This window comes from Mustela nivalis (assembly GCF_964662115.1).
Source record: "Mustela nivalis genome assembly, chromosome: 7".
NCBI classification, from domain to species: Eukaryota; Metazoa; Chordata; class Mammalia; order Carnivora; family Mustelidae; genus Mustela; species Mustela nivalis.
In genome coordinates, this window is record NC_139026.1 from 61,764,666 (window position 1) to 61,789,488 (window position 24,823).

The following is a 24,823-nucleotide window of genomic DNA, read 5'->3' on the forward strand; positions in this document are numbered from 1 at the left end:
TCTCAGACCCTAGACTTTTTAAGTAACTATTTGTAAACGAGGAATGCTCCCCCAGCCTTATTTAATAATGCTATTAGGGTTTTGGTAACTTGTTGAAATTTTTTCCAGCATTTGGAACAATGGGAAAGTCTTGTGTTCTCTGTTTCAAACAGACCTTACAGTAGGAGCGGCCAAAGCATTACAGTGGCACCTAAAATTGGTTTGCTTTTGTAACTGACTTGGGAGCTAAGAAGCATCTTTGAATTGTGGCTGTCATTTTTAATGACAGGAGGAAGTATGTCGGTTTCCACCACCTGCCATGTAGCCAAGGACAGTGTTTTTTTCCTAGCGTCCTAGGAGCTCAGCCTGAGGTTCAGCCACAGGCCCCCGCGACCCCAGACTTCGGGAAGCTGGGTAGAGGACCGGCCTCCCTAAACCTTTCTCCCGCGAGCTGGAAGCGCGGGACCCGATCTCGGGGATGGAGCGAGGAGCTGAGAGCAGCGCCGCCTCCGGGGCGGGAGCTGGGCTGGGAAAGCTTTCCTAGGGAGTTGCCTTAAAGAAAGCAAGCAAGCGGAATTGCGCATCACTCCAGTTGCCTGCTTCTTTAGAGTTTTAAGCTATCCTCTCCACTCGTTTCCCTGTTGCAAAACTGCAAATCACCACCTACGTCGCACCAAAAAGAAGGGGGAAAAAGTAATTCCCATTCTCCCTTCTCACCCTTCTCTCCTCTCACCCTCCCTTCCTCTCCAGCTCGCTCGCCCTCCCTCCCTCCTAGCGGCTGCCGCTAGCCTCTCCGACCGGGCCTCTTTCCGACGGGACTTAGCAACTTCTCGGTGATTTCTCAGCCCAATTTCCATTTTGTTTCCACCCTTTGCCATGAGCTGGACTGACAGACGCAGGGGAGGCTTTGCTGTCTGCCCCGGGGAATGGCGGCTGGCTTCCTGGGCCCGTGCCGGGGAGGATCGGCCGAGGAGAGAGAAAGAGTGATAGAGAAAGCGCCGCAGGAAGGAAGAGAAGGGGCACCGCCGTCGGCCGCGGCCCGGCGCGCAGCAGCGCAGCGCCAGCGGCGCCCGACATGGCCCCGAGCTCGCCCTGCGCCCCCGGCTTCTCCGGCGTCTGCAGCCCCCGGGCGCCCCGCGCGTGGGGCAAGCTTTAACATCCTGAAGTAGGCAGAGACCCCGGAGGATAGAAATCGGGGGTGGAGCACAATTTTTAAGAGTTTTTCCAAGAGCGAAAAGGAGGAAGTCTGATCGTTTCTGCCTGTGCTAGCTTTTAACTTGAAGGCGTCTCTTTGGAGCATCCAGCATTCTCCAGGAGTTACTGGAAAGCTGACACTAGCGGTGGCTTGGGGGCCGGGGGAGAAGGAGGGGGTCCGACGGGGGATTAGGCCGAGGGTGCGCGCGGGCACGTGTCGGGGTGGGGGCGTCCAGGGAACCCGGGGGATTCCGCGAGGAGGGCTCACAATGGCAGCGCTCCGCGACGCCGCGCGGGTCGGGGACCAGCCCGGCCGCGGTGGGGAACCCCGAGTCCCCGCGGTGGGCCCGGACAGTCCCGCTGGTGGCACCGGCCCCGCACGGTCGCGGGACTCCGGCCGCCGCTGGGGAGACCTGGTGCTGCGGCCGCTCGGGCGCTCCCGGAAACTTTCCTCGGCGCTGTGCGCGGGCTCGCTGTCCTTTCTGCTGGCCCTGCTGGTGAGGCTGGCGCGCGGAGAGATCAGCCCCGAGCCGGCGCGCAGGGAGGCGGCGGAGGAAGCAGCTCCGGGCGCAGAAGGGGGCGTCGTCCCGGGGCTTCGGGGAGGTGCTCCTGGGGGCGGCGCGCCGCTCAGCCCCTGGCTGCAGCCCTCGGCGCTGCTCTTCAGTCTCGTGTGTGCCTTCTTCTGGATGGGCTTGTGCCTCCTGCGCGCCGGGGTGCGCCTGCCTCTGGCCGTCGCCCTGCTGGCCGCCTGCTGCGGAGGGGAAGCGCTCGTCCAGATTGGGCTGGGCGTCGGGGAGGATCACTTACTGTCGCTGTCGGCCGCGGGGGTGGTGCTCAGCTGCTTGGCCGCCGCGACATGGCTGGTGCTGAGGCTGAGGCTGGGCGTCCTCATGATCGCCTGGACTAGCGCGGTCAGGACCGTGTCCCTCATTTCCTTAGAGAGGTTCAAGGTCGCCTGGAGACCGTACCTGGCGTACTTGGCCGGCGTGCTGGGGCTGCTCCTGGCCAGGTACGTGGAGCAAATCTTGCCGCAGTCCGCGGGGGCGGCTCCGAGGGAGCATTTCGGGTCCCAGCTCATTGCTGGGACCAGGGAAGATACCCCCGTGTTTAAGAGGAGGAGGCGGTCCAGCTCCGTGGTGTCCGCGGAGATGTCCGGCTGCAGCAGCAAGTCGCATCGTAGGACCTCCCTGCCCTGCATACCGAGGGAACAGGTAAGTCCTGGCAAGCTTCTCGAACTCGCCTCTCTGGAGGACTTGAACCGCTGGGGGTTCGCCACAAAGTGGAGGGAATCCGAGTACTGGGAACTGAAGGGAAGATAGTCTAAAAAAAGTGGTGTAACTTCAGACTCAGTAGTAAATGAGAGACTTACTCTCCCCGTCTCGCACAGTATTTTCTAATCTGAACAACAGGAACAATAAGGAACAAAACTAGAGAGCATTTGCAGGGTCTTCCACACCTGGGCCCACTTTTTAGATCTGCTACACCTGGCGTAGGACCTTCCTTACGCTTGGGTCCCCTCCTAGTCTAATTAAGCAGAAATCCTCCAGTTTAGATTTTTTTTTTTTTTTTTAAGCAGTGGGTGATGTTTCAACACGTGGATTTTACTTTTAATACTTTAATACTTTTGATAAACTTTCTTCTAAAGTGACAAGTCAGCGTTTATGGAAGTCATTAAAAAGATTCGGAAGTAAAAAGAAGGAATGCTTGCAGGTGAGGGCTTGATACACACTTTCAGGAAGAGGCTGCGTTTGGTGGTGCCCACTTTGTTTTGGGGGACATAGGTTATTACATGCTAATGTGTCCTGTATCCTGATAATCACCTTCTATTTGGGGAACAATATGTCTGAACTGCAGAATTTGTCAAAGTCTTGAACTGCGCTGTTGGTGTCAGCTAAAAAAAGAAAAAATTCTTTTGAGTACATAAGTGAATGTTGAGAAATTTAGTGGATTTCTACAGATTACACAGGAAATATTAATTCAGGAGAATATTCCAACATTGCTGGTGCTGTAAATCTCTCAGGAAGGAGAGGAGGAATCTAGAATTATGAGTGAAGTTGTCCTAGAAAAAAGTTTAATGAATTTTGGGGATGAATCTCCTTATCATCAGTAAGCGTTTTAAGGCGATGGAATATAGTTGCTATAAAGGGCATAAAAGTACAAATCCCAATTTTAAATACGAATTGTTTCTGAAAAGGTGTTCTTAAGTGTCTGCTTCTCTACTCCAGACAGATGTGACACTTGCGGGTGGGGGTTGTAGAGAGCTGATTATGTTCAGCAAGTGGAAATTTACACTTTTCCCACTTAAATTTATGCCTACCTGTGGCCCTATTATGACAACTTTAGTGAGTGGGAGAATGTCCTAAGATGTAGTAGCTTTTTTTATTTTTTTTTTAATAGGTTATTCTGTGGAGAATCCTTTAGATAGCAGTCACCATATGGTGTGGTGGTTACTTTGTTTTTGAAATGGAGTTGATTACACAGAATGTAGCTGTTTGACATTATTTAGCAGAATGAATGACAGCATCCTGGTCTCAATGTTTGTTTTAAAACTAATGTACTTATTTAGCTTTTTGTTTAGATAAAGCAAATATTTCTTGGGTATAAGCTTACTCTAAGTGAAGTTAAAAACAGGACACTGAGTTTTGTTAGAAGTTTGGAAATCACTATAATAAAGATATATATTGAAGGGTAAACTGATAAGGGGGAAAACACAGTTTAACTTCTTTTCAAAGTGTCAGGAGAGAATGTCTTTTTAAATGAAAACATTGCTAGTTTAATTATATTTAGACAACTTTTCTTTAACTTAAAGAGGAATGTGATGTGATCACTACAGAATTGAACCATAATTTGTAAGGCAAATCTGTGATTTAATCATAAATAACTTCAAATTAATGTCATTTAGCCTCTTAAATTTCCGAAATACCATGTAACATTTAGAAGAAGTTAAAGGTGGATTTAAGATAAGGTGATTTAGGTGAGTTCACCAGCAGTGTTAGTTAATCTGCAGATTTTTATTGGTTTTCTCTGGTTTGGATTGATAAATGGAGAATTCAGATAATCTGCAGATTTGTAAGAAAATAACTGAGCATTGCATTTTTAAATGTTTTGCTGATTAGTGCTGTTGGAACTGGACATTTGTAATCTATTTTGGTCATTTTCTTTGGTCACTTTTTTTTAAAGGCTGTGTTTATAAAGAATGTTCTAAAGTGAGAGACTGTATCTCTTATGGTTGATGGAAAAACAAGGTTGCATTTAGCAGAAATTTAGATCCTTGAAGTTTTAATGAGGGCCCCGGTTAGTGTGTGTGTGTGTGTGTGTGTGTGTGTGTGTGTGTGTTACTCAAGACCGGTTTTTTATATGTGGCCCATTAAAATTGTTGCTGAGTGTAATTGCGTGGGGGGTGGGTGGGAAGTAACTTGGAATAGTCTCTTGTAAGATAGGGCAATGTCTCATACGTTAGCCTAACTGTGTGAACAGTTCAGGAGCTATATAGTAAATGTCTTATCTGTTTTATCATAAGGAAGCAAACTTCTGGTTAAGAGTGCAAAGTATACACTGTCATCTGCAGACTTTATGAAGTCAAGAATCAAAATACTTATAAAACACATCTATAACCCTGCCCTGAATGCTACCTGATTAGAAATTCTTTTATGAAAGAATGACTACTTTCAATTCAAGACAATACTCAGGCAACAAGTGAATTTTAAATAGAGGTGTAAAGACCTAAAGCACAGAAAGCCTGGGAAAGGCCCCTTGAGAACTTATTTGGACCTTGCTCATTGTGAGGTTTAAAGGTGAGAGAATTTCAGCCTTTTTTTCTCTGTGTGAACAGTAGTTGCCACTTATAAACTACCTCTCCTCAGTGACTCCATTCTAAAAGGTTAAAGGAGAATGGGTGATAAAATTCTCATGAGAGAAAGCAACTGACAGAGATATTTGCCTTCCTTTTTGCCTTCCTTCCTAAACCGCAGTTAAGTCTCTGGATTGGATATTGCATATGAAATGAACTTTGCAGTGTGGGATGGCAAGGATGGCTTTCAGCAAAGAAATGAGAAATAGGTCTAGTCTTCAGTCACAGAATTCATCTGATGCTGGGTCTGTCTGTGAATATAAGTGAACGTATCTTCACTCTTAGGAAAGAAAAGTTTGTAGCATTTGTAGGCTTTTAGTTGAGTAGTACCGGTCCAATATTCTCGAGACTCAGGCTGACTTTGTAGATCATTGTGTCAAACTGTACTGTTTTGGTGGACAGACTTGTCCATTACTGTATCATCGAAATACTGCACTATACAGAGCTACTTAGAGTTTCTTGAATTATTAGATATTTTGTATGACTAATAGATACATTATTTTTTAACTCAATATTTTAATTACGCAGTTTTTACCATTTGGATATTGTATTTGAAGGGATGTTTCTATTCTCTTTGTACATCGCAGAGTGTGATTGGCTCGTTATTCCTCACTAATTACTGTGAACCACCTTGCACATTCATCTTTGAAACATTCCAAGCCAGTGCCATTTTACTTTAATTACATGCTAAGAATGTCATAGTTTTGTCTATGGTTTCACATGAAGTAAACACAAGGTATAGGTCTCTCTCCATTAATGTGTTTGTTGCACTTCATGACAAAATTCTTTCTGACGGACACAATATCTGTCAGAACTATATAGCTATATGCTTTATCCTGTGTAATTAAAAATCAAAATGTTTTCCATGAGTATTTCCCTAACACTTTTAATTAAACATCTTTAGCAACAATAGATTTTTGTAGGAATGTAAAGGAGTCTGATGGTTGGTTATCAAAAATAGAATCAAATTTTTCATCATTGATGTAAGAAAGATACTTTCAAATGAGAAAACAATAACACTATAACAAAAATATGAGAAATAGAAATGCCTTTTGATGGTAGACACATGACAGGGCTTGTTATGTCTTCTATCTGAATAGCTATAACTTATATTTATACCATGGATATAAAATACAGAAGTATTTCTTTTGAAAATAATCTGTTGTCCCTTAAGTTCCTAAGTACATTTCAGTATAACCTACTGTATTTCTCAAATTGAATACATTTCAAAAACAATTACAGATTTTTAATTCTATCACATTTCAGTAGTATAACTCCGTTTAGGGTGATACAAAGGATAATATTGATTATATATGACTGGCTAACAGAATTAAAATGAATTAATGTCAACTTCTGAAAACACTAAGAAGAAAAATTTTTCTTACCCCTTGGGGATGGTAAGGGAAAATAATTTTTTTTGTGTGTGGGGGGACAAAACTGTAATTTTTTTACTTTGTATATATAGATTTTTAAAGCATACTGAAAAACTGTTTTAACTGACAGAAATAGTCAGTGAATCTATATAAATTTACAGAGGTTGGAAGGACTCAAACAGTAATTTTACTCTTTCTGTATTGAGTCTAAAGTGTAAAAAGTTAAAACTGTAGAACTGAAAGAAATGCTGTGTATGCCGGGCTGTCATGTTAATTAAATAAACAACCAGAACAGTGACTCTGTGTATGAAATACATTTTGAAAATCCTGGGCAGGGGGTGCGGGCAGGCTAGGGTGAGTGACACTGGCATGAAAAAGCATTCATTGTATCTGTGGTGACATTTGTGTGAATTTGTTGTATTCTATTAGGAAATAAAACTCTTGAGAAGAATAATCTTTGCAGGACTCTGGTTGAATAAAGGCTTTGCCAAATTTAATTTCACTTCTCACTTAAATAGGATGGAAGCGGGTTGTTTATGAACCTCTGAGTTAGAAATACTTCTGTATATTATAAGATTTCAGTTAATAGGGTTGGTGCCAATAACATCCCCACAGAGTCTGCATAGACTTCATCGAAAGCTTGTATTACACAATCTATTGAAAGAATGAGTTTATCTTGGATTTAGGGCAGGAGTTGTATTTTTCAGGAAATATTGCTGTTGTGAGGTGTAATCTCATGGATGTATGAGGGTGATCAATGCGACTGTTGTAACATGTGGTCTCCTAAGAGATTTTGACATGTGGACGCAGGGCCTTTGCATAGCACAAGTTTCTTTGGCTTCTTGAAATGACGCATAACCCTACCTGTTTGCGGTGAATTGTTTCTTTAGCTGGCCTTCTGTCTTTATCCCAACAGAGTCTTCCTCCTCTTTCTCTTCTGTGTGATAATTTTAGTTGCACCCTCTAAATAGCCCTCAAGGTACATGAGATTGACAACTCAATTTATATTTGCTTTTTACATTCGTGTTTTTAATGAAGCTCTATTAAGGAGTTCAGAATGAACTCAGACGGTTCAGACATGTCCATATTCTTATACCTAAAGATGTGCTCTATTAGTATTCAAATGAACATTATCTCCTTGATGTGGGAATTTAAATTCTTTTAGTAATTACTTATATATACTTTTACTCTTGGTAGTATTTTTTTAAAGGAGCCCCTTCTCCCCCCACTATCCAAAGGTTCCTAGGGAGTTGTCTTAACTTGAATCTGGGAATATATTTGTGCTGTTGTCAACATTAAATACATAGCTTTGCTCTTTGGAAGAAAAATATCTTGAGGATGTGTATAACTTGTAGTTCAGAGAAAGATCTATTGGATAATAATTGTCAAAAATACTAGTTGGCCATATGTGTTCACCATTAAAGTATACTACTGTCTTCTTAAAACGATGGTACACTTAACTAATGTTATCCATAAAGGTCTTTGGTCAGTGAAACTATTAAATGTCATATGGACACATTTTATCTATGTATTAGGCCTCATGCTAAAAATGATGCAGATAGAGGATAGCTCTCACCTCTCCAGACCTAGAAGCTAGTTAGGGTGTTGAGAGGTCAGCATGAGGAAAGGGGAAATCAGTAAAATAGCTTAAATGGCCTCTTAGATAATAGTTGAAGGAATGCGTATGAGAGCTTAGAGTAGGTTTTAAATCTAGATCCAGAACATTCATTTCTTCATCTGTTCATTTTTCTGGGGTAAAAGTCTTTAGTTTCATAGATTTTAATAACTTCCTCAAAACATACTGGTTAAAATAAATGTTTTTAGATTTTGAGCTGCTTTACATTTTGGTGACAGAATTTCTTATTTGAAATGGAAATAAAGGTTAATATACCTTTATAGTACTTCTGAAATACAGGTAAAAAAATTGCAGGATTGAGGAAGTTATATACTTCAATATAATAGTACAATGATTGTTTTCACATCCTGAGGTAGTTTCTGGCTTCCAGTAACTGGTAGCAGTGAGATCTCAGAATGTTCAATTCTGTGCAGGCTGTAGTTAAGAGACTAAAATTAGTCTGATTTTAGAGAGAAGGAAACTGAGGGAGACTCACCAAAATGTATATAGCCGGCATGAGGCAAAATGTTGGCTTTTATCCATTTTTCTCTTGGACCTGAATATGCTGCTGGGGAAGGAGAGTAGCAAAGGAGTCAGGCTGGTGATTTTAAGCCTGAGAATCTTTTGTGGTTTTACACATGAAACTGACTCTAAATTCTCATTCAGAATTAGAAAACTGAGTAAAACCTGTTGAATGGACAGATAACGCAAAACTCTTCTGAGCCCTTAGAGTGAATTTTCTGGTTATCAAATAGTAGTACCAGGCAGCCTCTGGAATGTATCATTTAGGACTTTGTCCCGTGAATGAATATCAATTGCATTGCAAAGTCTAACTTTGTGGAGTCTTTATCTCATTAAAGATGAGTGTGCTTTGGTGGCTTGACTATTGATTTTTGTTTTCGTTTTAGTTTTTTAATCTTTTTCAAAATGTTCAGGCTTTCAAAATTCAAGGCAAAAAGTAATCTGCACATCAGTAAAGCATTTCTTTGTTAGCAAAAACAGCTGGTGGTTTTTGTTCACCTAAGTTATTTTGCATGGTTTCCTCAGGAATCCATTAAAATGTAAGTAAATAGGATGTAATATTAGAGGAGGTCCTGAAGAACATTAGCATTTATAAGGTGGGAAGCTAGCTGGGAAAACTCACAAACTAAACAACTTCTCCCTGTTTGATTTGATTAGAGCTGTCATTTGTTATCAAGGAATCAGAATGACCATTAAAGATTTTTAAGTATAGCTGACCTGCTTAGATAGTAATAAAATTAGTTAAATGCATTCATGTTCTTCCAACCTGAGATAGTAATAAAGTTACTTGAATGTACTTCTGTTTTTTATCTTAAGAAAGTTTCATCCTGTGAATAGTTTTAAAGAGTACATTATGTCTATTGGTGTGTGTGTGTGTACACACGTGTGCACATGTGTGGGAGTCTGGGTATGTGAGATTTTTTCCTCTGCCAGGCAATTGCTTTGGTTGTATCAGCTTAGTGGAGAAACAGTGTCACCCAGTGGCTTTGATGAAAACAGGCCTGTAAACATTATAGATAAGCACTGCCCAATAGAAACCTATCATGAGCCCTGTACTTAATTTTCCATTTTCTAATAGCCACATAGAAGAATAAAAAGAAACAGGTGAAATCCACGATAGTTATATTTAAAGTAATCCATGATGGCATAAGAACATAAAGTCAATATAAAAAGAAAGCAAGTTATTTTGCCTGCTGTTTTTTGTTATAATTTGAAATATTTGGTGTATGTTTTACACTCACAGCCCTTCTCAATTTGATGTAGCCACATTTCAAGTACTCAGTTCAAACCTGTGACTAACGGCACCTCTTTGGACAGCACAGCTGTTATTTTTAAAGAGATGAAACACTTGAATATTAATGTCAGCTCTTTAATTATAATGGCAAGCCCATGTAGATTTAAGGATGGCACTTGATATACAATTGTTCAAATTTATATGTGAGCATTGGTGACTCTTTTGTGTACCACTAACTACTACGCTTGTAGTTGGCAAGTCTGTTTTACCACCTTTTCTTCATTTCACGTTATTGCACATATTTAAAAATATTATTTTAATTGGAAGGGTGGTTTCACAGACTTCGTGAGTAAGGAACCTTTACGTTAACCTGATTTATAACATAGTATCAAGATAGCCACTTAGTTTTGATTTTGCTGTTCAGAGTTTGATTGGTAATAGGGATTGTGTATGTGTTCGCTGTGAACATGTGATTAGTCATGTTCCTGGTGATTAGTGTATAATTGGGTTATCTAATGTCTCTTTAGAAATGAGAGTGTTTATGTTTATAGTGCCGTTGTTATCTTGGTAACTTAGGAAACTCAAGTGACAGACCTGTCTGGAGTTTTAATGGATGAAAAGTGTAACAGTGTCTGGAAAGGGCTGATGACTTCTCACCAGGGCGTATGTAAGCACCGCTTTCATGGAGTATACAAAACGAGATGAAAACAGTTCCATTTCTGTGTATAGAAAGGGTTGGGGATTTTGGTAGTATGGCATTTCGAGACTAGGAATTGAGAGGAGTTGGCTTTGGAGTTCTGTGTGATGTCAAGCTGCAGGGTGAACTCCGAAAAAGATACAGATTTTGAGAAAGACAGTGATTTTTGAATGTCACCTTTCTTCTTTTTCCTCTCCCCTAACTCCGTAAGTTCATTAACTCTAGGCATTGTTCCACTATTACATTGAGAATTAGTGAGAAACTTATCTTTTCTATAAGGCACGTTCCTTTATATATACTTAGATACATATAAGGGTTTTTTTTTTAAGTGAATGCATTTATTTAATGTATAATGGTTCATATCTGTGTTTGATGTTTGTGGGGACCTTTGCCTTATAAATTCCCCCATCTTTAAAAAAAAATTTTTTTAAAGATTTTATTTATTTATTTGACAGACAGATCACAAGTAGGCAGAGAGGCAGGCAGAGAGAGAGAGAGAGAGAGAGAGAGAGAAAGCGCGAGCTCGTGCTTAGCAGGCTCCCTGCTGAGCAGAGAGCCTGATGCAGGGCTTGATCCTAGGACTCTGGGATCATGACCTAAGCCAAAGGCAGAGGCTTTAACCCACTGAGTCAACCAGGTGCCCCAAATTTCCCCATCTTTAAAAGCCCATTATTTATCTTTGCATTCCAGAATAAAATAATGAGATACATAGATTTTTCACATATTGCTTAGGAAATCTAAAAAAGAACAGAAGATAGTAGAATCATGATATACAAAGAAGCACATTTAGCTGCAATAAAATAATGTGGACTCACGTTTACTCCTGGTGAAGTTGGCTAAATTTAGCCTTCCTGAAGTAGCTAGCAGGAGAATAAATGCCATAATAATCATAACTGTTACTTGAAAGAGTTTGTATTTAAATGTAACTAGTTATTTGCCCAGGCTGATTTTGAAATTGCTTTAAATTAATGTAGATGGTCTTGTCAATTTTTTTTTTTTTTTTGGCCAGTCCTCTTTTTTGTCAGTGTGTGTGTATATATGTGTGTTTGTATGTATATATATATATATAATTTTTCAAAGAAATACCTTTTATTTCATGTTTTTAACCTAGCAGATTCTTCTCCCTCAAAGTGTGTTGAAAATTTATAGAATGCCTTTCTATCCCATACCCCACTGTACCTTGTCAGAATTTTGAAATAATTTTGTGCAAGAAGTTTGTGGTTTTGATTTAATAGGATTTTGATAAAAATTTTCCATCTTCTGAAGTAAGTTTAAATAACTGAATATTTATGCTATGTCTGTGGCAAGTGTTTCCCCCTCTCCAGGTATAATCCACTTAAATCAACCTAATGGAAGTTTGAAGTCATTAGAAATATTATTTGCAGGGGGTGGGGAAGTGATGCTTCATTTTGTGGCTGCTCATGTGCAGTCAGCATTGTAAGGACATTGTTCAACTAGCCTGAATGCGCAAATACAAGAAATAGGTCTTTTTAAACTAAGTGTTCCATATGATCAAGTTAACAGGTCCCTGTAGGGCATGCTTCTCAAGGAGGCAGTGGGATTTAAAGCATCTTCTTGTTGGGAGGTTTGTGTTTTGCGGTCCTGACCCCGCAGCAGTCTCTTGGGAAGTTTGGAAATCAAGAATCTGTTGAGTTGCCGAGGCTGCCTTCAAAATGTGCTTTCTAGGCTGAGGAACTAAAGTCAAATCCTGATCACAACAGTTTTCATTATAAAAGAATCACACTTTTAAGCCTGCTCTTCTCAGCCATAAAAGACTCCCTTTAGAAAATTCTGGCCCAGTGCCTTGCTCATTGTGGGTGCTGGCTGGCAGAGAAATAAATGACTTTAAATCTGAAATACTTATGTCCCTAATCTGCTGAGATGGAGCTGGTGATTGAACTGGTTTAAGTGGATTTTTATGGGGAGAAGAAAAGAAAGAGTTCATCAGCTAGTCTGCGATCTTAGATTTTTTTTTTTTAATGTATTTGTATTTTTATTCCTCTAAAAAATATTCTCTTGCATGTGTCAGATAAGGGGCTGAATTCGCCTGTGCACTTACTGGGAGGAAATCCCACTTTCAGCATGAGTCCTAGATACTTATTTTTAGCTCATTCCTAACTGAAAATAACCAAAGCTACCACCAAGATCATTGCAGTGTAAAGTTTAAAATGAGCTTTGAAATTAGGTGCATTTTTTTTAGAAAAATAACAATGGAAATCTCTTTCATGTTCACCCTACAAAGTAATTGAGAAAAAATCAACGTTGACTTTATTTGTTCCCATCACTTTCTGCCCAGGTGTTCTTCCGCCTCCCTTTTACACCAGTAGTCTGTATTTTGTTAGAGTGTCCTATCAAATAGCCGTATATACTGAAATGGCTAACGTAAAGTAAATCTATCTCTATTTTGTCTTTTAATTGTGCTCCATTACAGAATCTGGTTCGAGCCCGTTGCTTCCAGACATGGCTTTATGAAATAAGCTTATTTAAAATATCACCCAACTGCAGTGCTCATCCAGTTCTGCTAAAGAATCTAGAAGTTTGGTAGCACAATTTTGGAGTCCAGATGAACTGAAAAATCTGCACAAGGGTCTTATGGAAATAAGTTTTCGATTATTCATTCAAGTGTTTGATAGAACTTGACTTGCTAAAATAGAAAGTTTTAAGACAAATAATATTTCATTGCTGTAGTTTTAATGCTTAATATAGAGATATTGTCAAAGCCTTTCACTAAAAAAAAAAGAAGCCTCTCTTTTGACTAAGGTAGGCAGGTTATCATGCCTTTGGATAAACTAGAAGTACAAGGTTTAGGGGGAAAAAAGTTATTACCAACTATATTTTATAGAGGCAAGTGTCTTTTACTTTGTGGATGTCCAATGGTCTCACAGTAGGTTTTTTTTTAAGTTGCTGTTACTGAAAACTATCAGAGTTTGAGATTTGAGTATGTTATTTTTTAAAAATCTAAACATTTCCATTTGAAAAACAGATGACAAACTAAGAATTTAGTTATAAATTAATTCATATTTTGAAATAAAATATATTTTTGTGAACAAGCCATTTTAAATTTGACATATTAATAAAAAATTTGGAAACAGGTCTTTTTAATTTTGGAACAGGAAGCTAGCTGTGTGTGTCTGTACCATCTTGAAGAGTGTCTGTTTATACTCTTCATGATTTATTTTTGCTGTAATTGGAATTGTTTTTGTCAGATAAACAGGGCCTAAATTATAGCACAGTTTTGAAGGCAGTAGCCTCATTTTGTCTGTTTCTCTTTATTTATTTATTTTTTACTTTAATAATTGGATCAGTTCTTCTTAACCCCTTTGGAGAATGACAACTAGAGCTATTAAAATGTTTTCAGTGGAAGTTCTGTAAGGAATTAAGTAGTCCTAAATGAAAAGTGTGAGAATTTGGTTGGAAATGTTGGGTACGGATATAAATGAACACCGATTAAGTAAGTTATCTTAAAAATAAAGTGCCACTCAGAAGTGGCACTGAATGAGTACGGTGACTGAGTGGACGAAATTAAGGCTAGCATTTGAGCAGAAAGAAGTTTGGATCAAAATCAAAACAATAATTCTTCAGCTAAAAAAGATATTATTGTCTTCTGGGGACAGAACACTGGTGTACTGAAAATCTAGAACTTCTCGTGCATTGGAAAGAGGAGAAGACCCCGAGAAAGTAACTCCTGGACACTGGGCAGGTAGTCCAGCCATGCATTGGCTTGGAATCTTTCTTTAGACCAGAAGCACCTTGATTATTTTTCAGAAGCCCTAATGCTGTTCATGAACTTTCCTGACATTATTACCTTTTGAAACATCTCTTTTCTTCTTCAGTGCATTTATCTCTGTGATTTACAAATGTACCCTTGTGGCAATCTTGTGTGAATTTTTACCTCTTACGTGACCAGATTGATTAAAAAGTCAGCAAACAAGTGTATTTTATTGAACATCCAGGCCTCTCTTTATTTCACATTATTTGTTACATTCTAGGTATCTCAAGAAGCCTAGATTCTTAGCTTCTCTTTCTCTGGTGTTAATTAATTTCATATAATTATAATGCCATGTTAATGACTATTTTATGAATTCCAACCTTCCATGTTTCTGATTCATAGATTTTTAGGGTCCTTCAGATGCCTTAAAAATCTGTGAGGAGATGGCCTGACCTCCGCATCATCTGGTACTTTCTAAATCTAGCTGCATGTTATAGTTCTCAAATTTTGTGTGAATAAAAATTAGCTGAGAAGCCTACTAAAATGATAATTCCTAGGTCCCATGGTCAGATACTCTGATTTAGTTATGTATAGAGCGGGGTCCAGAAACCTAAGGTTTTAAGGTGCACTCTAGTCACCTCAGTGGAGAGACATGGGACTATAAATTTATTTCTCCCAAAACTAGACAGAAAGTCCTGACTTTTGCAGTCTGACTAAACAGATAGTTAAAAAGTGATTGATTTAGCATTGTGGGAAAACCTTTGTCTATACATAACATGCAGATTATAGTTCATGAACCCATGACATTCATAAAACTTTCATTTTGATTTCCCCATTGAGGATACCTCAGGAATTATTTGACCACTCTACATATCAATTTCTTCTTCTATAAGATAGGAATAACAAATTTTCTACCTGTTTCATGTGGCTGTTATAAAGCTGAAATAAAAATCAGTTGCTGTAAAAATGTTAGGTAGAAAGAGTATACGCACTAAGACAAGCCAAGGCTTTGTAGTGTGTACAAGTTTCTTCAACTTTCTGAACTTTAATAATCCTATCATATGATGGGAATAATACAGCCTATTTTTTAAGGTATGAAGATAAAATTAGTGGAAATAATGGACATTGATTCTTGTCTGATAGCCCTCCCAACTGAACAAGATCGGTGTTCCTACCTACCTATTAGGACCGTGTCATTGAAGGTTGTGGGCTTATATCAGGAAATATAAATTTACATTTGATTAAAAAAACAGATTTGTAAGTCTTACGAAACATGGAGGGTTTTTGGAAGTTAATTAAAATATGAGACTTGCTTATATCATGATCACAGCCATCAACAAATGAAGAGCCTGTGGAGCCAGACATATTAACAAAGAGGAAAATCTGACAAAGATGGTGACAGGTACTTCTGAAGAACATGATTTGAATGAAAAAGATGAAGGAAGATATTTAGGAAAATTGGTCTTTTTGGTCATGTTGGCAAAAATGGCTGATGATGCTGTTGAGTATCAAACTTGGGATCACGTGTCTTATAATTGCATCAGAAACTTGTCCACTAGCTGCTGTCTTAACCTGTATTTTGTTATGAAAAACAGATTTCTCAGAATTTATTGCTTCATTTTTTCATGCTAGAATTCCAGTCATACCTTTCCTTTCTCCCCTAACTTACCAAGGGTACTATTATTCTCAACAGGGACTTCCTGCCTATAATCTCTGCAAAGTAGCTAGGACAGTGCAGGTTCAGCAATGGCCCTTGGTGGAAGGTACCAGTTGTTTACTTTATCACTTGAAAATAATCCTCTAGATGCTGTCTCTTTTTACCAGCTCCCGCAGAACTCAACTCTGGGCCTCAACACTCAGACCACTTTTCTTCCAGATTTTCCCACATATTGAATGATCTTTCACGTTTATTTTTGTTTGACCTTGGTAAGAGCAAGGGTCCCACATCATCTTACTGTACCATCGTTGGCTTCAATTCAGAAATTCTTTGTGTTGGTAGTCATTTCTTCCCCCCAACTTGATCACTGAACATTCTCTGGTTTTCTCTTCCATGGTGGGGGAGGAGATGTCAGAGAGGAGATGGGAGAGGGCCAGTGGGCCACAGGGAGTCCTTACAAAGCTGTTGGTCCAAGCAGAGTGGGAAGTCAATGAAAGGCCTTCAGTAGAGAAAGGATGTAATCAGATCTGTGATGAATAGGATCTCTCAGGCTTTCTGTGTTGAGTGTGAATAGGTTTTAGGATGGAAGAAGGGAGAAGGCTATTGTAATAATCCAGGTAGGACTGGGAATTAGACCAACAGGTAGTGTTAGTGGGAAATGTATATTGAAGGCAATACCACCAAAATTGGTATTGACTGGCTGAACTTCTCTTTGAGGGTAGGAAGAGAGTTCCTTTAATGTTTTTCTTTTGTATTCAACAGCCTAATATTAAGGGAATATTTATCTATCTAGCTATCTAGCTATCTATTTATCTTCATTTCTCTTTAAAAAATCTGATTGGTTCGATTTTTTTCCTTTCCCAGTTTACATTCTGTCCTTGCTTTTCAGAGGATGTACAAATCATAAATCCAACATTAAGGAAAACTGTCAGATTTCTTTACATTGAACAAATTCCAATCAAGTATCTTGATCTCTTCAAAAGTTATTAGTTGGTTAGGGTGTTATAACATTCAGTGTGATAAAGTTTGGTTTTGAAATTTTACTCTTCTATAAATGTCTTTTTATTGTAAAGTAAATTTTTAATAACGCATCCTTCTCATGCTCTCTCTCCTAAACAGCTGTGTTTGTGGATGCCTTAACATCTTAACCCCTAATAGAGCAAAAACATTGGACTGTTTAAAGAAAATTCAAGTCTTTCTCTTCTTATTAGTCTTTGGATAGTGTGGCAGATCCCATCTTATCTAAAGGCATGTTGCCAATTCATCCCACACCTTCCTATAGAGGAAATACTTCTATTTTGTTTTCATATTAACTCAGACTATTTGTCAACCTCCAGAGCACTTCAGTGATAGGTGCTATATAAATATTTAAGTTATGATAGCCTGATTGCCCTGCAACTTTTCAGAGTTTGCTAACTCTACACTGTGATTAATATCTGATTATGAAATATTTTACATACTGCTTGGGAGCAATAAAAGATGGGAATTGTAAAATAACATGTGAAATGGAGAGTTTTAATCACATGGACACATATTTTGATGAGTAGGGAGGGAAACTGGGAACCAAAACTGAGGGTATGGCACACTATCCCTTGTACCAACAAAATGCATAATAGAAAGGATGGGTGTCAAAGTAGTTATTGTTGTTTGCATGAGGGTATCCTGGGTGATTTTTCTTTATTTTTCTGTTTTCTGTATTTTTTTAAGTTTTTAACCCTGAACACATATTTTACAATCAGAAAAATAAAACTCTGTAAAGAAATGTAGTCATTTGACATCGTTCCTCTCCATGTGATCACAGACCATTTGGGGGGCCTCTTGCCTATTAGTTGTTGGACTTACAGGCAGGAAAATAAGAACTCCAAATGCTTTACTGAGTGGTCATGTGGCCTTTAATAAAACTGTGATGTGCAACTTTACATTCCTGATTCTTGACCCAGATAGCTGAAGAAACTGAAGGTTCCTTAGAAGACTGGATGTTCAGCTGGTCTGTGGTCCCCCACAGTGGGTCCCTGAAGCTCTAGATTGACATATACACAATCTTTGTAACTTGGCCTGGAAGTGTAGTTTTCTGGAAAAATATACATGTGCACTGAGATATGTGTATATATTTGGAAATGGGCTTCATTTTTTACAAAGGCCTATTTTAGGGTAAAAGGTGGCAAGAAAACTAATTCTGTATATGTTGAGATGAACATGAGAACAAATCATGTTCTACTAAGGAGAAAAAATTCTTTGTAAAACAAACATAAGGACAGTACTGAGCCTACTTCATTATCAGGCCAGTACAGTTGCAAATAAAAATCAACTTCATAATGATTGTTTTTCAAAGTAATGAACCTTAAAAAAAAAAAAAAGTTTGCTTAAAAGAATTCCATGTACCAAAGTGTTTATTAAATACACAGTATAATTTTCCTGGTAGTTTATGTGTAGTCTATAAATATAAGCCTTTTTATTTTATAATACTTAAAAATTGTATTCATCACTTGTATGCAGAAATGTTTTTATACTTTGCTTTTTCTGCCTCTGAGTTACACTGTGTATAATATTGATTAATTTCAATTTTGCTTATTGAGATTTTGTTGACTATTCTTTGCAGTTCCTGCATACGACAAGGGAACTTTATATATTTTCATTTGTTATTATTTGCTAAAATAAATGAAGAAAGGGGGAAAAGCAGTGTGTATGTAATATTTTAAAAATTACTTCCGCCACTTGGATTATTACCAGGCTTTCTCATTTGGAGAACTGTAAATTTATGTGAAACTAAGCTTAGGAATATTAAACCAGTTTTATAACTACCTTAAAAATACAGTGTGGTCTCAGACCGCTGTCTACCTCCAAAAAAAATCTGCAGAAATAAATATGATAGAGTCAGAGATGGTGTTTACACAGAAAAAAAAAAAGAAGAAAAAGAAAGAAAAGAAAAAGGGCAAAAAACCTGACTCAAGCATTCCATCTTCTTTTTAATGTTCTATCCATAGAGAGTAAGGAGATTAGCATGAGCTGACTATATTTGAGATGGCTGAGTTAAGGTGACAGAGACTGGTCCTGTGTGTGTGTGTGTGTGTGTGTGTGTGTGTGTGTGTGTGTGTTAAGGGTGGGGGGAGGGGTGTTGGTTTTGGCACTGAGGTTAGCATTTGGCTAGAGTGCAGATATCAGTGTTGTGGGGCAGAGATGCCCTTTTTCTATAGAACCAGAGGTTATTCATTGCTAAGGCACACTAATAAAATTACAGCTCATGAATCAGGATGTCAGGTTATTAATTTATATGGGAGAATTTAATTGTAAGGGAGATCAGAATACTCGTACTTACTGGTGAAGTAAGGAAGCTTCATGTTCCTTCTGGGAAAGTCACCTTTAGCCTAGTTAGTTCCTAGACTGTAACTATGGATCCCTGGTGCAGATTTTCCTTGGAAAACTTACCCTGGTCATGGTTTTGTTTTTTTTTGTTGTTGTTTGTTTGTTTGTTTGTTTTTTTAATTTTTAAAAATTAAAAAAAATTTTTTTTAAAGATTTTGGAATGTTTGAAGAGTGCCCAGAACATGCCAGAGAGGGTGGAAGTTTCAGAGAGGACCACCCTTGCCACCCCTCCCACATATAGTGAGGATACAACAGTAGGAAAGGATTGCAGTGCAAAGTGATGCATACTTTGAAATACACAAAGTCATGAGAACGTTGCACTGCCAAAAGGTCAGAGCTAAATTTAATGCTCAAATACCATCACCTTCTTAACATGGATTTCTGGTAAAATTCTGTCTTCCCTTCCTCTCTTGACTACTCTTCTGGATTTATTTTCCACCTTTTCTAGTGTTTATAGGAATAAAAAGCTGATTGGCGTCAACTCTTGTATAATGGAAAGAAGCTATCTAAAAAAGAAGGGAAAAGCCCAGCGTATCATTACAGCAATGTCACTGCAGGGCTGTTTGACTGTATCTCCCCTGTGGACATGAAGTCCAGAGTGAAGGAGGGAGAGAAAAGGCAGCACTGTGAGACTGGAGGCCATGTGTGGAGTGAAGTTGCTTTCTGGAAATGATAGCACAGATAGCCTGCAACAACCCTCAGTTTGTTTCCTGAGATTAAGAGTCTCTTAAGATTTGTCTCTCTCTGGTTTCATTTTCCCCTTTTTTCCCCTTCGATCCTCTGCCTTGGTTGCTGGAGCGGGGTGGGGAGGTGGGGGGGGGGGAGGTGGGAGGTAGGGAGGTGGGGGGGTGGGGAGGTGGGGGGGTGGGAGGGGAAGTGTGGGAGGGATGGGCTGGCTGGGTGATGGACACTGGGGAGGGCATGTGCTCTGGTGCATGCTGTGGATTGTGTAAGACTGAGGAGTCACAGACCTGTACCCCTGAAACGAATAATACATTTTATGTTCATAAAAAAAAAAAAAAGAAAAAAGAAAAAAAATTAAAAAAGAAACCAAACAGATAGCCTAGCCTTTGCTGATGGAGGAGAGGTGGGATGGTGGGAAATTTCTAAGAGATAAGATAGAGAGGGATGGAGATAGGGGAATGAATAATGGAGTGTTTCAAGATTAGGCCAACGAATAGGAACATTATTTTGTCTGCCCTGAAAGTTATTAAGTTTTTTTTAACCAGAGAGTGTTGCCAATGGATGAAACACAGTTTCGATGGCAGTGGATCAAATGACAGATAAACTGACGTTTTTGGGGAGACATGTGAGAGACTATTGTACGAGTTATGGTTAGGGACAGTGGGGCTTATTAGAAGAGCTGTGATTGGGAAGGAGAGGTGGTTTAAGAAAAAAACAAAGGATTGGCAGGATTAGTCAGTGATTGATGGTGGAAATTGTAACAGGGTACATGAAAGATCCTTTAGTTTGTGGATCTGGGAAACTGGAAATACTGTGATGCCCTTTTTGGGGAGAAGAAGCATCGGAAGGTTGACGTGTGTTTGTTTTTACATTCAGAGCGAGGAAGGGAAAATGAGTGTGTGTGTGTGTGTGAGAGAGAGAGAGAGAGAGAGATTTGGACATAATGGATGTAGGTTACTTTTGCAACCTCATGTGCCCTTGCTTGTTTGAAGGGGCCCCATTTCATTTGTTCATAAAAGGTATTTTAATACCTGAGTTACATTTGCTCACTGTGTTCCCTTGCCCAGTATGTACACACTTTTTAAAAAGAACCAGAAGCCTCTTGTGTTCAGTCTATAACTGCAAACACAGAAAGGTTATAGGCTTTGGTCATTGTAAGAAGTACAATGACGATCACTGTATGTAAGATTAGTTTTTAAATTGGTCCTAAATCTTGCAGGGCAGACAATATTGTATTCTTGGTGTTGATTTTACCGATGAGTCAATACAGACTCATTGAGCTCAATACAGACTGTAGCTCTAGTGCAATTCTCTGAGATTCTTGGGTGATTTACGTGCTAACCCCCGATTGCACTCTAAAAGTACGTGGTCAAGCTTCTTATCCTCAAATGCCCGGTGGTGTAATTAGTTAAAAATTATCTTGCCAGTTGAGATAATCTAGGTAGTCTCAAGCTGTTAACATTGGAAAATTAGGTTGAGTTCCACTTTGGTATTTTTCTTGTATTTCTTGTATTTCTTGGTATTTCTAAATGCTTACAATGATTTGTCTTTAGATAAATGCTTTGTCTTTGTAAATATACATTACATGTATGTAGAACACATTAGGCGACGCACTGTAGGTCAAGTTTCTTAAGTGCAGGGTGACTTCTATTTGTTGTCCACTTAGTAAACTTCCTCACCTGGTAAAACACTTCATTGCTCTCGGTGTTCTTCTGAACTGGTTTTTATGTATCATAGTGGATTTTTGGAGATCTTTTTTCCTGTTCGTGTATGTGTTCCTTTTCCTAGAAAGCGTCACTGCTGTTATATCCTTGAGTTGGACGGAAATTAAAAGGAGAGCCAAATTTATAAAATTCCTAAGAAATTATCCTCTTGAAGCTTTTGCTTGATCGCTACCATGGTGGGGAACTAAGTTCCCTTCCATAGCATTTCTGCTCTTCCTCTCCCTGCCCTTTGTTTGTCTTTTTGAAAATCGTGGTCTTTTGAAATTGAGAAGTCTAGAACCTGGTACAATAGTTTAAATGTGGTCTAATTGGAACAAAGTACTGTGTGGCTGTCTCCTTTTTCATATCAAAATAATCTAGACCTTTGCTTAACACATATTTGCCCAAGCACCAATCCTAGGCCTCAACTCTATCAAAATACGGGTGGATAGGTAAGAAGATGTGTGATCTGTAACATGCCCCAAAACAAACCACTCATCTCAAGAGAAAGATCTTTAATATACACCAAGACTAAATTTGCCTTTTTTTAAAAAAAGACTTTATTTATTTATTTATTTGTCAGAGAGAGAGAGAGAGAGCGAGCACAAGCAGGCAGAGCGACAGGCAGAGGCAGAGAGAGAAGCACGCTCCCTGATGAGCAAGGAGCCCGATGTGTGGGACTCGATCCCAGGACCCTGCATGACCTGAGCTGAAGGCAGCAGCCCAACCAACTGAGCCACCAGGCGTCCCTATATTTGCTTTTTTTTTTTTTTTTTTGGTTAGCAAAATAATCTACAGATGTGTGTCTAATTTTTAGTCAGCTAAAACTTCAAAGACCTTCACCTGGGTTAACACTAAACTCCGTATTATGTCTTTGGTACTTTGGACCTCCTGCTTTTGTTTGATTCAGATGAAAAGAGGAAGATGGTCAAGGTTTCTGCCATATTGAGTATTTTCTGGTGATTTATGTGTGGTTAGAATAATGAAAAGTGAGAGGAAGTAACACTGTGTATGTGAAACTTGGCCAAATTTTAGGGATTTAAAATAATTGCATTTACCTGCTTTCTCTTCATTCAGAGCAGACCTTTAACATGATAGAGATCTGAAGCAAGTTTAATAATGCCCTAGGTTCTCATTGGTTCGGAGCCAGTATGGAAACATGACATTTTGTCCACGATTTTGTACATCGTACTTAATACAGTTGTTTAAAAAAGCTTGACAAATTTAATCATGCTATATAGATCTAAAATGTAGCATGAGCTTTGATGCACCAAATTATGGGTGCCCTTGGAAATATTATCAGCATAAGATGGCACTTTGAATGGCAAAATGACTTTTTATCCTCGGTGGAGCTCTTTGAGATGGCAATAACAATGCCTCTTGGTCTCCTGTGAAGGTGATGATCACGTAGGCTTTTCAAACTCTGACCTGCCTTTGACTATGTATGACATGTTCTCTCTAGGGAGACACCCCCCCCCCTCGCCATGTCATAGACATCAGGTATGTGGAAATGAGGGGGGGCAAGCTTGCAAATCATAGCTCTATAAATTTGATCCAGGAAGCGCATGAACCTAATTTGTGGACCAAGTGAGCATTTACTTTCCTGTACAAAGTTCCTGTAAGGAGGTATTTACAAAAATAGAGTTTAGAGGAAGGGCCTTTTCAGGAGTTTCATTTGACATCAGTAAAATAGTCTTGCAAGAGTCTGTATTTGTCTTCATTTTTATAGGTTATTAAGATTTTATTTTTGATTTTAATTACTGATTTTCTAAACTTGGATGGCAGACTGTTTCATGTTTTTTTTTCCCCATAAGGTTATGCTTCATCATTTATTTTCTATAGCTTATGAGTTCATGCTTGTAACTTAGAGGGAAATCATAGAAAATGAGGCATAGCTTGGGCATTGCACGTTTTCTTTCTTTTTTTTATTTTTAATAAAGATGAGCTATTTTTTTTTAGAAGATTTTTAAAATTTATTTGAGAGAGACAGAGAATAGGAGCAGGGAGAGTGGTATGCCGAGGGAGAGGGAGAAGCAGACCGCCCCCCCCAATCACAAAGCCCGACATGGGACTGGATCCCAGGACCTGGAGAGCATAACCTGAGCCAAAGGCTGATGCCTAATGACTGAGTTACTTAGGTGTACTCCGAGTACCAGAAGTTCTAAAAAGGCATCTCTTCTTTAAAGCTGGTATGAATTACTTTTTCCGGAGTTGAGATAAATAAAAACCTCTTTGTCGCACCTTGGACAGTTAGTGGTTTACTTTATTTAATGTTGAGTGATGCAGACTGCTAAACTAAAGAATTGTATCTGAAATGTTTTTATCTAATTTAAATATTTATTTGTATAACACATTAGGTATCAGAAAAACATTGTAATTGTGTAGAACTCCACATATTCTTCTAGAAGTGCCAAATTCTATAATTGTAATCTTCATAGAACGTTCGACATTAAAATGTAAATGTATCAGAACTCGAGTTAGTTATTCTTATTCTTTGTTTCTAAAGTTTTAGAGTATTGCATTGCTTATCAACTGCAGTCCCAGTTTTTACCCCCAGGATACGTTTGGCAAAAATCAAAAATACTTTCATTTATTAGGATTTGAGGGGTGATACCAACATGCATCTCCTAGGTAGAAGCCAGGAATGCTGTTAAACATCCTGTAACTGCATAGGGCATCCCCCTAAAGAACTATCTGCCAAAAAAGGTCAGTAGTGCTAAGACTGAGAAACATTTTAGAGTATTGTGAATTTATTTTTATTACTCTCTATGGACAGGAAGGTGAAGTAAATGGAAATTGAATTATTTCTTATTCTAAGTGTGAAAATAGCAGGAGCAGGATCTATTGACAGAGGAATTCAAGTAGGGCAGTAATTAAGACATAGCTTTTGATATCAGCTTGGGTTCCGATCTTTACGCCAGTCGTTCATTAGCCGTCTGGCCTTGGGTAAAGTGATTAATCCCTCTGGGACTGAATATATCCATTTATACAAGGTGGCGAGTAAATACTACGTTATAGGCTTGTTTTCATAAGTTAAATGATGTTTGCAACCTAGAAAGTCTTACATGTTCAATAAATGGTAGCTACTGTTATTGTAGGATGCAATTTGGGATTAGTAGTGTAGGATTTATATGGTTATATAGGGAATGAGATGGTAGAAATGCTATCAGTAGAGGTGAATTTCTTGAATGAATCATAAGGATTTTTCTGTAATTTAAGGAAGCATGTTATTCTTAAGGAAGC

General features: G+C 38.9%; 1 protein-coding gene across 2 annotated transcripts in view; it reads left to right on the forward strand.

Moving 5' to 3' along the window:
- Nucleotides 1–317: 317 nt before the first annotated feature.
- PDE3A (phosphodiesterase 3A) overlaps nucleotides 318–24,823 on the forward strand; it is a 319,769-nt gene continuing 295,263 nt past the window's right edge. Inside the window, exon 1 of one of the 2 annotated variants that reach the window (XM_082740632.1) lies at nucleotides 318–2,384. In XM_082740632.1, coding sequence (XP_082596758.1) covers nucleotides 1,443–2,384 — 942 coding nt within the window. In that variant the 5' untranslated portion in view covers nucleotides 318–1,442. The remainder of the gene's footprint in view (nucleotides 2,385–24,823) is intronic. The other variant, XM_082740633.1, reaches the window with a different exon arrangement.